The following is a 13,914-nucleotide window of genomic DNA, read 5'->3' as shown; positions in this document are numbered from 1 at the left end:
ATTTACGGAAGGAAGTTGTCCTGCTTAATTAATTGGAAACTAATGCCTGGAATAATTCGTCATATTATTACATAACTAAATTGATGAAAGTTAAGTAAAGGTGTTCGAGTCGTCCCAAATCTGTGCTGTGAAATCGTGATGAGAAACGCGACATTTCTGAATGTAACTTATAGATATTAGCAACTTCCTTTTCGTTTGTTGCAATGTACGTAATACAGAAGTGAACATTTAACATATCTGATCAGGGCTCCAGAATAATTCGGGAAGTATTTTTTCGGTTCCTGATGCTGAAAGGTAAAATACATTTACTTCTAATAAATTTAAATTTAGCTAATTTTTTAAGAATGCGTAAATTAGTAATAAGATTCAAGTAAGTGAAAAAAATCTAGCATTTACTAAACAACTAGCTATGAATATCGTGCTGAACTTGAAATTAAAATGAAATCTTTGACTGGTCGTCGATTGAACTGAGATGACCATCGATCAATTACACAAATGTGCACCTCATATATGAATGTTTTCAACACCTTACCGACAACTTGTCGCGTAGGAAATTTTTTAATCGCGCGAGCGTGAGACAGAGATAAGTAAAGAGTACACATTCATTTTAAGTCAATGAATTCAATACTTTCACCAGTTTCACTTCAATGTGTGGACATTGAAGTGATACGTGAAACTATTTTTGAAATTTTTCCCCTCCCAATTGTCGGAATTACATGTATACGACAAAGGAGCGGTAGAACTGCGACCGTTTCAACAAAGAAAATCACATCTAAGATGTTCTGAAGTATTAAAACGAAACAACTTTCCTCCCACGCTAACGCCTACTTAACGCTTCCTTAAGATATGTATCCAGTCTCATGCCTTAAAAATTCACATTCTCCCCGTCAGTCTTTTTCGATTATACTCATACCTATATACAGGTTCGAATTCTCTGATTTCTCGAGTTAGTTTTCATCATGGATCTCTTCTGTTTCATTTTGAACTTCCCCTTCCCAATCTCCCACCTCCCCTCACCGTATTTTCACACACTTCTCCGCTTGTCTTCCCCTCTTTATCACACACAACATTTTAAAATGGAACAACAAGACATTCAAAAAAACAAAAAAATAAAGCAAGCGAAAATAAATGGAAGCATATTTAGATTACCACATAGATTTAAACTTACGTGATGGAGTGGACTGCGATTTCGTGTCCCTTGCGGTGAGTTTCCTGAACGGCAGAGTAGTTGGTGTACTTGTGCGAGACGAAGAAGGTGGCCTTGATGTCGCAGCCGTTGGGGTTCTTCCTCCTCTTGCCCTGGCCGTTGACGCCACCGCCGAACATCTCCTGGTACAGTTCGATGTTGTTATTGTTGATGGCATCGTCGAAGGTGATGGTGATCATTTGGGGCACGTCCTTGGAGGGCAGGTCCCCGGGCACCGCTGTGCCATCCTCCGAGCAGAAGCAGTCGGGGAGGACGCAAACGGAGGGGTCGCAGGGTGGTGCCCTGTTGGGGTCGTTGTCGATATCTGCAGTCGAGGACAAAGATGAGGGGGAGGGGGGGCAGAAAAAACGTTAGAAGGTCCGGGAGGACATAAGGAGGTTGGATCGGTACTGCTAGATTCAAATCTATCACCTTAGTTCATGTACCAGCGACGGGTGATGACATTAATGTAATTCATGAGTGTTTCGCATACAGATATGAAGTCAGTGAACAGTTTATTCAGTTTTTAAGTTCTCTCTTATTCTTAATAATTTTTAACACGTGCTATGATCCTTATTTTGGATTATTTTTGAAGCGCCAACTTTTGAAATTATGATTATTCTGCAGTTTCTCCCATACAAATTCATTAATACTATTGCATTTCGGTAGGTGCTGTTACTTTTACATTATAAGAACTCTTATATAATCGCAAACATGCTGTCAGTGTTTAGTGAGAAGTGATCGTATTTCCGCGCCATTATTAATGCATTATTATTCTTGTATTAGTCCTCCACTAGCATGGGATCCCTAAAATCTTGGCTTTTTCAATGTCAAATTTCTTTTAAAACTAAAATGGTAAGACACTGTTTTATCATCAATATTTGACTTGAATGTATACGATTCATTTCATGGATGTTATGAGTTTCTTGAAAATTGGTACTTTTTGTGAATGTCTTTCCTTAGATATCATTTTAATAACACACATGCGCAAATCGAAATGTCAAATAAAGCTCATTTTATTTTATATGAAAATGACGAAAATATTAATGAGAAAACTTTTTCGGTGCAATAGCTTTAGAATGATTCTCTTTGAATGATCATTTTGCTGTGCATGAATAAAAACGGAATAGTTAGGGAAAAGAATGTTTTAAAATGGCGAAAAATATTTTATATCGTGCGGTAGGAAGTAATAACCATAAGCTCTTGTCTACTAAATTCTAAACTTACGGAGCAAGATCCAGATTCAAGATGGCTTGACCTAGTTATTTACGCTTGAATCAATCGATATTTCCGGAAGAAAATAAATGTCTTAGTTTTATCGGAGTTGGAACGATTCATTTCCACATTAACGACAAACCTATTTTTACCGAGTATTTAAGGTGCTTTGTTCTTCCGAGAATTTTAATTAATTACGAAAATGTCTAGGCTTGCATTTTGTTGCTTTTGTACTCATCCGCGTGAATTACATTCACTTCCTCAAATTCAAATAAAGACAAAGAGACTTGGAATCTTCAAAATGGTCTGTCGGAGCACACTGATTATTTAACTTACCGCAGGTGTTCTCGTCGGACCCATCGTTACAGTCCTTCTCTCCGTTACAGAAGAGCCCCCTCTCGATACAAGCTCCGTCTCCGCAAGCAAGGAATCCATCCTGAAAGACAAAAAGACGGAAACATTTTCATAAGGGCATCCTTGTCGAAATATTGCGCAGTGCGCCAATGATACAGTTTTAAAGCAATAAAATTTAGGATTCATCAGGGAAAGAGGGACAACAAATATAATTTCGCTTGGGCAGGATGCATCTACCTTACAATGTGATATAATGAGCCATAAGAAATATGTATCCGTGGGTCGTTCCATAAGTTCGTGGCAAAATATAGAAAAACAAATTATTTTGTGTAGATTTATTCATTTTTCAACATAATCTCCTTTTAGTTCGACGCACTTCCCAACGTTTCTCCAACTTTTATAAGTCGCCTTAAAAGTAAGGAAAGTCCTCAAATAAGGCATTTTTGTTGGAGATGACCTTCTTGTTCGACGTGAATTGTTTCCCGTCGGGACATATTTTCAAGTTTGTAAAAACAAAATTCACTGGGGGGGGGGGGGTGAATACGGTGGTTGATTCTAATCTGGTGAATACGGTGGTTGTTGTAATAATTTGAATTTCATAATTTTCGCCATCGAAACTGCAAAGGTGTGCAACCGCGGATTGTCCTGATGGAAGAGAATATTTACTTTGCCACACGGTTTTTGAAATGATTTCTTCACTCAATCAGTGCAGTGGCGATGCATAATACTTTCCATTTGTCGTTTATCCTTTTTGCATGTAGTCGACGTAGATGATGATGTTCATACCAAAAGATCCGTGGCCACCCTTTGTCGGTCGATTTCACCGTCTTCGCCTTCTTCGGAGCCGGATTGCCTTTATAAAATCCCTGCTCCAACTGTTCCCTTGGTTCTAGAGTGTAGTAGTGAATTTATTTTTTTTATAAAGGGGGCAAAAACCCGCCAATGTCAACCAGATGTGCGGAGAATACATCCGAATTTATCAATTTTCTCGGCCGTCAAAAGTTAGAGTAGACTTAAAATTCGATGCTAATAGCGACAGCTCAGATAACTGATTTCTGGGGGGATGGAGATATCTAGCAGGCACTGGTATTTAATGAGTGAACAGCCGTGCTGAAATTTCGTTGTCTGTGGCTAAGAGCAATGGAAAAATATTGTCGCTCAATGCTGCTTCCCTTCGATGCCGCTTGGGGATTCATGCTCTTGGCCACGTTTGGTGCCCCATAACGTGAGATCCGATCATTACTCTCCAATCGTGTCTTAATTGATCGAATTCTCGGGGGAGCATTCCCGTGACTAGCTATTCACAAATCTGAAAATTTTGATACGATTGACAGGATATCTTTTCATTTTAAATCCTTGACTTCATTTTTCCACATCACGGAGATGGTTCAAAACCCAGTTTTCCGCTCTTCCATTTTCGGTTTATAACGACCGAATTTCTCCGATGAATCTCACCGTGATTACTCAGAGCAAGTGCTATCGAATGCGGTCACCCACGAATTTTTGGACCAGAAAATCTTTTTCCTTGGAAGTCTGTTTTTTATTCTTCCTCTTCCGAGTTCACGGTTTTGGAGGGCTTCGCGTTGTGGTCATGACGAGAAAAAGTATATCCTAATTATTTATTTGTGGACGATTATAATAATTTTTCAGTTCCATTGTGTTTTTTATGAACTTTTAAAATTACTCAGTGCAAAAACACTGAAATGTAAACCCAACTGCATTACAAGTCACGGGTCACGTTTCTTTGATGCCAAACTGTTTCAGCTAATTAGTCGAATTAGCGAAAGAGTACATGGGATTGTTATTTGCATATTTCCGTGTTATGGTTCTGCATATTCCCCCGACGTATCTCAAATTTCGACTTTGCTGAGTCTAATTCCCGATATATCTTTTGCCTTTAATGCCCGAATAATAACTTCTAACATCCACAAGACAAGTATTTAAAAGCATATTTAACATGCCTTGATGACTGTTTTATAATGGAAGTTTTGCCCACGTAAGTACGGTATATTAACCTGACTTTGCTGAAATTCTTATTTACTTCTATTTCTTTGCGGGTGGGTATGGAAGCCATTTCACGCAGTACCCACTTGTGATTGCTAATTCGGGTACGACCTGACGTGCAATGTTCTCGCTTATATGGTCTACCCTGTCCTAACGATGATGCTCATTTAATATTGTCAGGGATGTAACACAAAATATAATATCATAGATAAAATTTGCCCGAAATATTCCAGGATAGCAAGACCGGGAATGCTCCCAAGAATGCAGATTTCAGCCACTCTCTGCCGTGCGGTGAATTGAAAATTCATTCGTTAATTATTATAACATACCTCTCATTCAAATAATTCGCATAGGTCGTGAATACGAATAGCGGTGTATATTAGTACAATTATCTAAATGTATGTATGGTCCCATTTGATTAAAATATAACAATATTCTTTTCTCTCCTTGAAGGAAAACAATTTACCAACATCTTCTTAATCCCATCAATAGATGCCTATTGAAGTGTTAGAATTTGGTGAAAGATTGGAATCCAGCCTCGCTCTATATATTTACTGAAATCGATGGGTATTCTCAAAAAAATAATGCATAGTCAAAAATCAAGTTTTATTTCTGGACTAATATGTAAACCTATTCAAAGTGTTAATGTAGGGAGTATTAAATATAAATAAAGGACATATTTTGATTTTTTGTTAGAAACTTAAGAAATACAGGATGTTTTGAACGCAGCGTAAACAAATTGGTTCCACGAATTAAATATCTATCCTTGACGATGATCGACGCGTGGTAATCGCTCGGTTTATCGCCTATAACCATATTTGCTGTTGTTCACTGACTTCCGGAGGAAATGCTTTGGGTCAATAGTTATATGGTCGTCAAAAATCAGATATGGGAGAACGGGATACTGTCCAATAGTATATAGAGGGTGTTCCTGTACAGATAGCAGATTTATATTCCTCGTTTATTCCTAGACTTAGCTCCGGCATATTTTATCAACCATATTACAGAACATACTACCGAATGGGATACGTACATTGTACAATAATGAGAGGGCACCAATATTTGATCAAATAAAAATAAACACATGAGCCCATAGGATCAATGTTGAAATTACTTCTAGGTATTTCTGCTGAAAGTTATAATTTACCACGAAAACTTTACATAGAGCTTAAAATTTTCGGAAAATGTCTCATTAATTACCATTGATAAAATAAACGAAAATGAAAGGACCGACATGCATTAAGCAATTTTCCCTCAGCAAAATTTTATGAAATGAAACTACAGATTTTTTCTAATTGTCCTGGCAATATTTGGGATTCTTATTTCGCCATATGAATTAGGGTTAAAGTCTTCTTAATTTACTTTCTTTCGCTTCGTTCTTTGCTTCTTTTTTTAACGAAATCGTGCATCATGCCGACAAATTTAAAAATAATGAATACCTTTACTTAGGATATTAAGCCTCATCTTTTTTATATAATTAATTGAGCAGGACCCACAGAATCGAGCCATAAAACAAACAAGGCATAAAAATATAACATTCTCTGGGCAGAATATTTTGCCTTAGATTTCTATAACCGCTGATGGGTAGGCAATTTACCGATTGATAAGTTAAGCGAAACACTTTTCTAAATTGATATTATTTTTATCCTTTTTTATAATTACCTATCGGGTTCCATCTTTAAAAGCTAATTGCACTTCTTTTGTCACGCTATATGGACATGGGCAGACCAAAAAAAATGCCTCTGCGGAAGGCTAGCGAAGCTTTTATAGAAACCAAAAACAAATGGGAGAACTGGAGCATGCCGATCCTACTCGATAGGGGATGGCGAAAACGGCGAGATGAACGCTTTCTAGGCAGTGAAGAGATTTGCGAGGATACTCAATTGCCACACAACCTTCTGCTTCCTCGCACTCCGGTCTGCCGGGGGGTAATTAAGGACTCGGGAAGGAGACACCGTCCCTTCGCCTTTGTGTAATTGGTTCCACTCACTCCCAGTGCTCCCCGAAGTGTGCCGTGCAAATTGAGGAAGCCTCCGCTCGCTCCGCGTTGAATAATGAAAAAAAATACAAGTATCCCTCGTTCGCAATCTCCAATGCGATACAAATCGACAAACAGACGACGTCAAATGGAACATCATCTCTCACTATTCGCATGAGAGTAAATCTAGGTGAGAGTGAGAGAAATAAGTGAAAGCAAAATGGTTCTGGTAGAGGGAGGTGTGAAGCCGGGTATAATCTGCCTACTGCTACTAATATCCACGGCCGTCCCGTTTCTGGCAAAGGGGGACGTAGGAGGGAGGAGGCTGGCCGATGATGGTCAGAACAGTTAGACCGGCGGGTTCGTCACAGAGCGCTAACCGCGCGGCGAAAGTCCGTTTGGGAGGGAGACCGTTATGAAGCCTTCTTCCGTTTCCTCTCTCTCCGACCCGCTCACTTTCCCCCCTTCCTTCCCCCCCATGCCAGCCGGATTGCTGGGGGGGGGGGGACTCGGCCACGTTTGGCCTTGCCGTTTCCCTAGGACGAGGCGGATAGGTACCGTCGTCGTCGCCGGGCAGGAGACGGAGCTCTTGCGTGAAACTAACTAGGTGGGTTCCCGTGCTATGCACCATGTAATAAAATGGAGTCTCCACCGTTGTGTAATGTTGGCTCTAGCGACGGAGAAGATCCAAGAAATGTTTTAAAAGTCCTCAGTTCCCCATAACGATGGAAATGCAAATTGTGTGGTGGATGCTGCTTTCCTATTCTTCTTTGCTCGGTGATTCTTGAATGTAAATGATATCACTTTCGACGCCGCAAGAAATTTTCTTTCAAATAATCTATTATAAAAATAAATCGTAAATTCCTAGGCTCTGATAAAGTTATCAGAAACTTTTCTTATGTGCATCAGAAAGTTTGTCGATAACTCAACATATACTTAGGGAAATCGTTCGCTAGTTATTTGAAAATTCACGGTACACTTTGTGAACGTGATATATAGACTACCTCGATTATTAATATGCACTTAATTAGTTCAATTATGTAAGTTATCATTCATTTTGAAGAATGTAGATGCACATATATATCGGAAAACTTGCCAGAACTGGAGAATATCAATTTTCACGAGAATGCTTAGAAAAAAATTACCAACTTTCGAATTTATTGGCGTGCGTCAGAAATATCTGCTTATTTCCGACCCACCGAATGATCACCTTCAATAAGCCATCGACTGTGGCGGCTTCACAGTTATCGAATTTCATTCCAAACAACATTAGGAAATCTCGAGATGAGCCAAGTTTTAAAATTAAATTGTTTAATATTTTGGTCGAAAAATGTTTCCCTTAATATTGAAGTATGTCTTAATATCAATATGTTATTTTAGAAATTTAATTTGAAATCTCATGGTCCATTCATGTTCTTAATTCGAATACAATCAATTCTTATGGTGTCCTTTTGTTGTTTCCTCTACGGGACTAGTCTCAGAGCATAACAAAAACATGCATTCTATCCTACTTTAGCATAGCTATTCATTCAATGGTACCCTACCTAAGTAAAGGTAGATTTAATTTGAATTTTATTGACACCTAAAGGCTATCATAACGGTCCCTATAAAACATGAGATACTATATATGATTTGGAATTACTCCCGTTTTTACCGCGAGCGAAATACTGTATAATTCTATTGCAAAGAGAGTACTTAATTCAACGACTTGAAGTATATCTGAAATTGAAATGTTATGCCGTAAAAGTTCACTTTCTGTGGAAAAATATATCATAAACGTCTGTCCATACACATTTTGATAAAAAATCATTGGATATTGGCAATGAATTTCCTCATTTAATCATCTGTAACGAATGATTCATTTGAGTCAACTAGATACAAAACCCCATTAATCTCTAAATCAATTCAGGGCTTCATAATGCGAGCACAGTCTTAAATTAACTGCTGTTACAATGAATGACAGCTAGATGAATCATCGTGAAGGACACAAGAAAAACACATTCTATCCGGATATTTCACACGGCCTTCGACCAGCAAGTGGCTTATGGGTAAATATCTTTGTCTATTGCATTCTTTAGAGTCTCACAATGTGGTATCATAAAGTATCCTTGAGAGACTACTCTTTCCGCTTTTTCGAAAAATGATAATTAACCCAGAATGTTCCAATTTTTACGGTGAATTCTTCGAAAGTGAGACAGGTGTCTCACTTCAAAGAACAATAACCCTCGCCATTCTTGTAAATGGATATATCTTTGGATGTGTCCGTTAGGAAACGACACTAATACACTCACTGGCGGAATTCTAAAGAATTTTCTCAAGGAGAAAAACTTCTCAGTTGGGAGGAGAAATAGAATGGCTATTATTTAGGGACAACCTTTATTATTAACGAGAGACAGTGAAGATTTATTTTATTTATGTGCTGGAAAATGACGAAGAGGTAACTATCTATAACTGAAATTCTAGTGACGGCTGGCATCGCTTACAACTTCATTTCAAGCCTTTAATAAGATTTACTCGTCTTTTCTTTAGCCCTCTACGCAAAATTCAACACCCTTGATGGCACATAATATAGAATTGATAAATATATCAAAGCCTCCCTGTATTAATGGTAAAATGCTGTCGCGTTCACAATGTTTTAACTAGCTATTAAATCGGGTAAGGGGGAGAGTGGAATGAGAGGAGAGGACAGAGGCTCTTCATGTGGAGGCTAAAATGAAATGAAAGGTTCCAAATGAATCACATGCAGCTGTACGACTTAGAGCACTCTCTCCCATTGCAATTATCATAACCTACTTCTATCCAATACATTGCGGATACATTGTGCAATGGATCTAATTTGAAATATCTTCAAATGGTTTACATCTCGCTGCGTGATATCTCACGTGTTATTTCCATGTTCACATATTTGATAAAAAGAAATCATTTAAAACAGTCGATGGAATTATTTTTAAAAACAATTTGTCTTTTTTCCCGATTAAAAATGTAAAAATTGGGTAAAAATTAAAATATCATTGAGGAGATGGTAATATTCTGAGAAGTTTTGCATGACGTGAACATGGTTTTCGGTGATTGTGTAAGGTTACAGCTTCTGCTCTCCGACTTCCAGAAAGATTACTTACTATTTATTTCGACATTAAACAATTTTTGATCTCAAGCAAGTTTCTTCGTACGAATAGCTCCCAAGATTTTACGGCAGTAGAATTTTAATCGAATGATAATTCATTCAAAAGGGATCACTTACTTAGTCCTTATTTACATATAGGGCCCAAGTTTGATGACTGTTATCAGTAACAGTTGCATAACCCGTGAATGGTCGTAAAAAAATCAAATTGCCTTAGGTCTGGATTTTAATCAATCGCATACGAATGAATCGTCATCTATTCATTTGATGAATCTCCAAAAACTGACCGCGAAGGTAGGTACTACGAATAATCAATGCCGCTTTTTCTCATTCTCTACAGTTTGACGAAAAGGAATAGAGTAAGAGAATTAAATAAAACATCAGATCAGAGTGAAATACTCGATCATATGATCATTGGTTGTTAATAGTACATTATCCCTACAGTGCTCTTCCCATGAATATGATTTCGGTGACCATTATACTTATTCTGATGGTTGAAATTCCGTTTCGTAGTAGAGTACAGACTCTACTACTACTCCACCTTGACCAAAGTATAGGAAACGTCATTTTCATGCAACAGCTTTGACTTTGAGCCAAAGGAATCACATCTCTATTTGCGTCAAAATTGCATCCAATCTATTTATATTTATGTAGTTTTTCTAGTAGTAAGGAAAGATTAACGATTCGTTGGAACTGAAACTACTTCAACTGAACTAATTCAATGGTTTAGAGGTCAAAATTTAAAAGACTTCACAAAGATTTAAGTGGAATTGGTAAGTTCAAACGTGAATATTTGATTTTTTGGTAAGAAGAGATTTTTTTGGGGAGAAAGAATATTAATTAAGCAATACAGATTCATTCAAAGAATATTTACTAAATATCATATTTTAAAATAAACTAAGAAAATATTCAATTTTACTTGCTTACATTGGGGAATCAAATGAAGTATTTAACATGTTCCTATGAAGCAGATTTCAAGGAGTAGCTATTTGAAAAATGGCCCGTAAGAGCCACACGAACGCTTAGCTGAATGGCAGTCACCATTATGTCAAATATGCTTAATGTCTCCGAAAGGTCTCACAGTAAAAACGAGGCAGAATATGAATATAGGCACTAAGGGGTCTTTAGTTTTTTCCAATGACTCACGCGGACTTTTTCACGAGAAATTGCTCAATGGTAATGTCTAGGAAAGACATTAACTTTTTTATGTTTTGGTTCCTGGCAGAGATGAGTTAGCAGAAACCTTGATTTCTTTCGATTTCTTACCTGGCAAAGAGGCTCGTCTGTGTAGAGCAAGGGCTTGACCTTCCTCTCCTTATTCTTTCGGGCGCAGTTCTTGACGGCGTCCTTCCAGTCGCAGGTCTGCTTCTCAATGTCGAAGTACAAACCTGCGGGGCACCTGATGGCTTGGAGACCCTGGGAAAAAGAAGGAAGTGACGAAATAGTTTAATATATTTTACTACCAAATTTTCTGGGTGATTATTTGGGTTGAATTCACACGTTTCCCTACACGAAGTCGTGGAAAAAAAATTAAAACCCCGAGTAGATTTGCGGAGCTAAAAGCACTGGTTTCATGGAAATGAAAATGTAATTATGACCTGAAATAACACGCTTACCCCAATGCTTGGAACGGAAAATATATCGAACATTTTTTGTCCGAAGTATTGAATACTACCAATAATTGACCTCACATCATATTAGAAGATCTATTTCAGTGAGTGTAGGTCAACGATTTTTCTGTGACTTAAACTAGCAAAAAATCCTTTAGAAAAACTTGCTGGCACAGAAATTGATATATGATATTTTTGCCATAAATTAATTTTATCAACGAGTATGATATCAATTTATGCCACTGTTATACAGCACGATTAAATTAAAACTGTTTGGACAGGTAATTTTATCATAAGGAATCAAAATCAAGAAAATACGTGGTAGAATTTATTACCAAATTTGAGAACTACGCATACTTCTGCAACACCGGTTGACAAGGGAATAATTTTACCGTAAAATAAATATGAAAGCGAAAGGTTCAATGATACACAATTCACGGCTTTAATGAGCAAGAAAATGACTCAAAAGAATTATAAAATACAAAGCATGTTAAGATTTATTTTCGAGTGACAAGCATGATTCATCCGGGGATATTATAATCACTTTAATACAAGACATAAAATATGACGCTGACGAATTATGTCCCATTAAAGTTTCCAAGAGGTTGAAGCAGCCATAATATTTAATTTAGTTATATTCTAGTGATGCAAAATTAATGATGCAATTTAATAACGGCCAGTTAAAGCTATTCATTTTAGGTTTTTATGGGCTCACGCAGCTCTTCTATCTCGTTACATGACGGAGTTATGGAAGGCAGCTTAAGGGTATCAAATTAAGACGAAGATAAGAACGGAAACTATTTATGATCTCATGTCATTTATTCCGGACGTAACGCTTCGGAGAGATTAATACACAGGTGGAAAGATAACGGATGTAACAAATCTATTTGTGGTTTAATAGGAAAATGATGACTAAACTCACATAATCTAACACTTTTTCAATAAATACTTAAAGTGTATGGAATTGACTACTAATTACTTTTCTAAACATTTTCTTGAATTTTTGTTGATGACCAAAAAGTTTGGATGCAGCCTCAGCGTTAGCTTAATCTACAGGTGTAACGGGTCTGCTAGAATAAATGAAAGGATACGAAAAATGTTTATGTTTGAATCAGAATCACGGTCACACAATGCACTTACCAATTGACGAGTACAATTAATTAATTACATGAATAACATGTTAAAAAAAGATGATGTTGTTTAGAAATTTGATATAGGGATTTTATTGAGTTTGAAATAGATACAACTTTACTAAAGAGGCCCACGACAGAACGTTTGAATAATTAATTCTCTCTTCACTTGCGCTCTAGTTGGAATCAATATTTAAAGGAATCATTTACTGATTCAAAGTAGGACCACACATAAATTGTGCCTGCACTTCGATGGCTGTACATATGTAGTTTGAGCTCGCAATTACCACTTATTTCATCTTACCCTGTGGGATTGGTAAGATATATCATACGAAGGGAGGAGTTAAATTTGAGAATTGCATGTTATATCACTATTATTTAAAAGGGAGGAAATTAATATGCCAATGACAAAAATCACAACTTTTTTCATTATTTTGGAGGAGCCTTCAGAATTTTAACTGAACTTTCCATGTTTAAGTTGTATTTGAGAATGAAACATGCTTGTCAAATTTAAGATTTCCAGTTAGATTGAAAGCCGTAAATTACACGGAGTTAGAGAGCACGATTTGAGGAATTCAAACCCCGGAGGATATGCCATTAGATTTTACTTACCGAGGATGTGCACTGGATGACGTCACGGCAGTTGTCACCTTCTCCGGCGACTAACCGAAACCATTCACCCGCGTCTTTGTCTTTACACAGCTCAACCTCGAAGCTGTCCTCCTTCTTTGCTTCCTCCTGTGCAGATGCTGCGGAAGAGAAAAAAGCATACCCATTGAGATTATGGAGGTATCATCGTCGCTTAACTTAATTGCTACAAAATGAAGAGTGCTAACATTTTTAGGAGGTATCGTTGATATTTAATTGTTGCATTTTTTTAAAGTTCTAAAAGTAGTTTTTCTCAAGCATAGAATTTCAAATAAACATCGTCTGCCGTAAGCTATTTAGAAGAAAATGGTTTATTTTGATGGAAACTAAACGAATTTGACGGTCATCATCGACAAAACATAGCAGTTGATTCGCGAAAATTAAATTCACTACTTTGACGGTTACAAGTCAATTGAATTCTGTATAAAATCTTATTTTTCTTCATTTTCTTTTGGAAACGAATGCGCTGAACAATATAAGATGCCGTTAGTTGGGAAAATAACATTATTCAGAAAACATTTTCTACCCAGACATCACTATTTTTATACCGACCGAACATAGTAATTACGGTAATATTGACGTAATCTACCGTTGGAGAAGTGTACCAGGAAGCATATTTTTCAATTAACGAGAATAGATACTTCTAAATCCCTTAGCTAATCCATTTA

The 13,914-nt window shown here is 37.1% G+C and overlaps 1 protein-coding gene across 2 annotated transcripts in view; it reads right to left on the bottom strand.

The window, feature by feature from the left end:
• Positions 1-13,914, bottom strand: part of serp (chitin deacetylase-like protein serp) — an 82,852-nt gene that overhangs the window by 34,342 nt on the left and 34,596 nt on the right. For both annotated transcript variants that reach the window (XM_071597715.1, XM_071597716.1), the window contains exons 2-5: positions 13,211-13,347; positions 11,125-11,274; positions 2,738-2,837; positions 1,169-1,511 (exon numbers count right to left, since the gene is read on the bottom strand). In XM_071597715.1, the coding sequence (XP_071453816.1) occupies positions 1,169-1,511; positions 2,738-2,837; positions 11,125-11,274; positions 13,211-13,347 (730 nt within the window). The remainder of the gene's footprint in view (positions 1-1,168; positions 1,512-2,737; positions 2,838-11,124; positions 11,275-13,210; positions 13,348-13,914) is intronic.

Source organism: Hetaerina americana, unplaced genomic scaffold (assembly GCF_022747635.1).
Source record: "Hetaerina americana unplaced genomic scaffold, ioHetAmer1.1.p SCAF_9, whole genome shotgun sequence".
Classification (NCBI taxonomy): Eukaryota; Metazoa; Arthropoda; class Insecta; order Odonata; family Calopterygidae; genus Hetaerina; species Hetaerina americana.
This window is presented reverse-complemented; position numbering and strand designations above follow the sequence as displayed.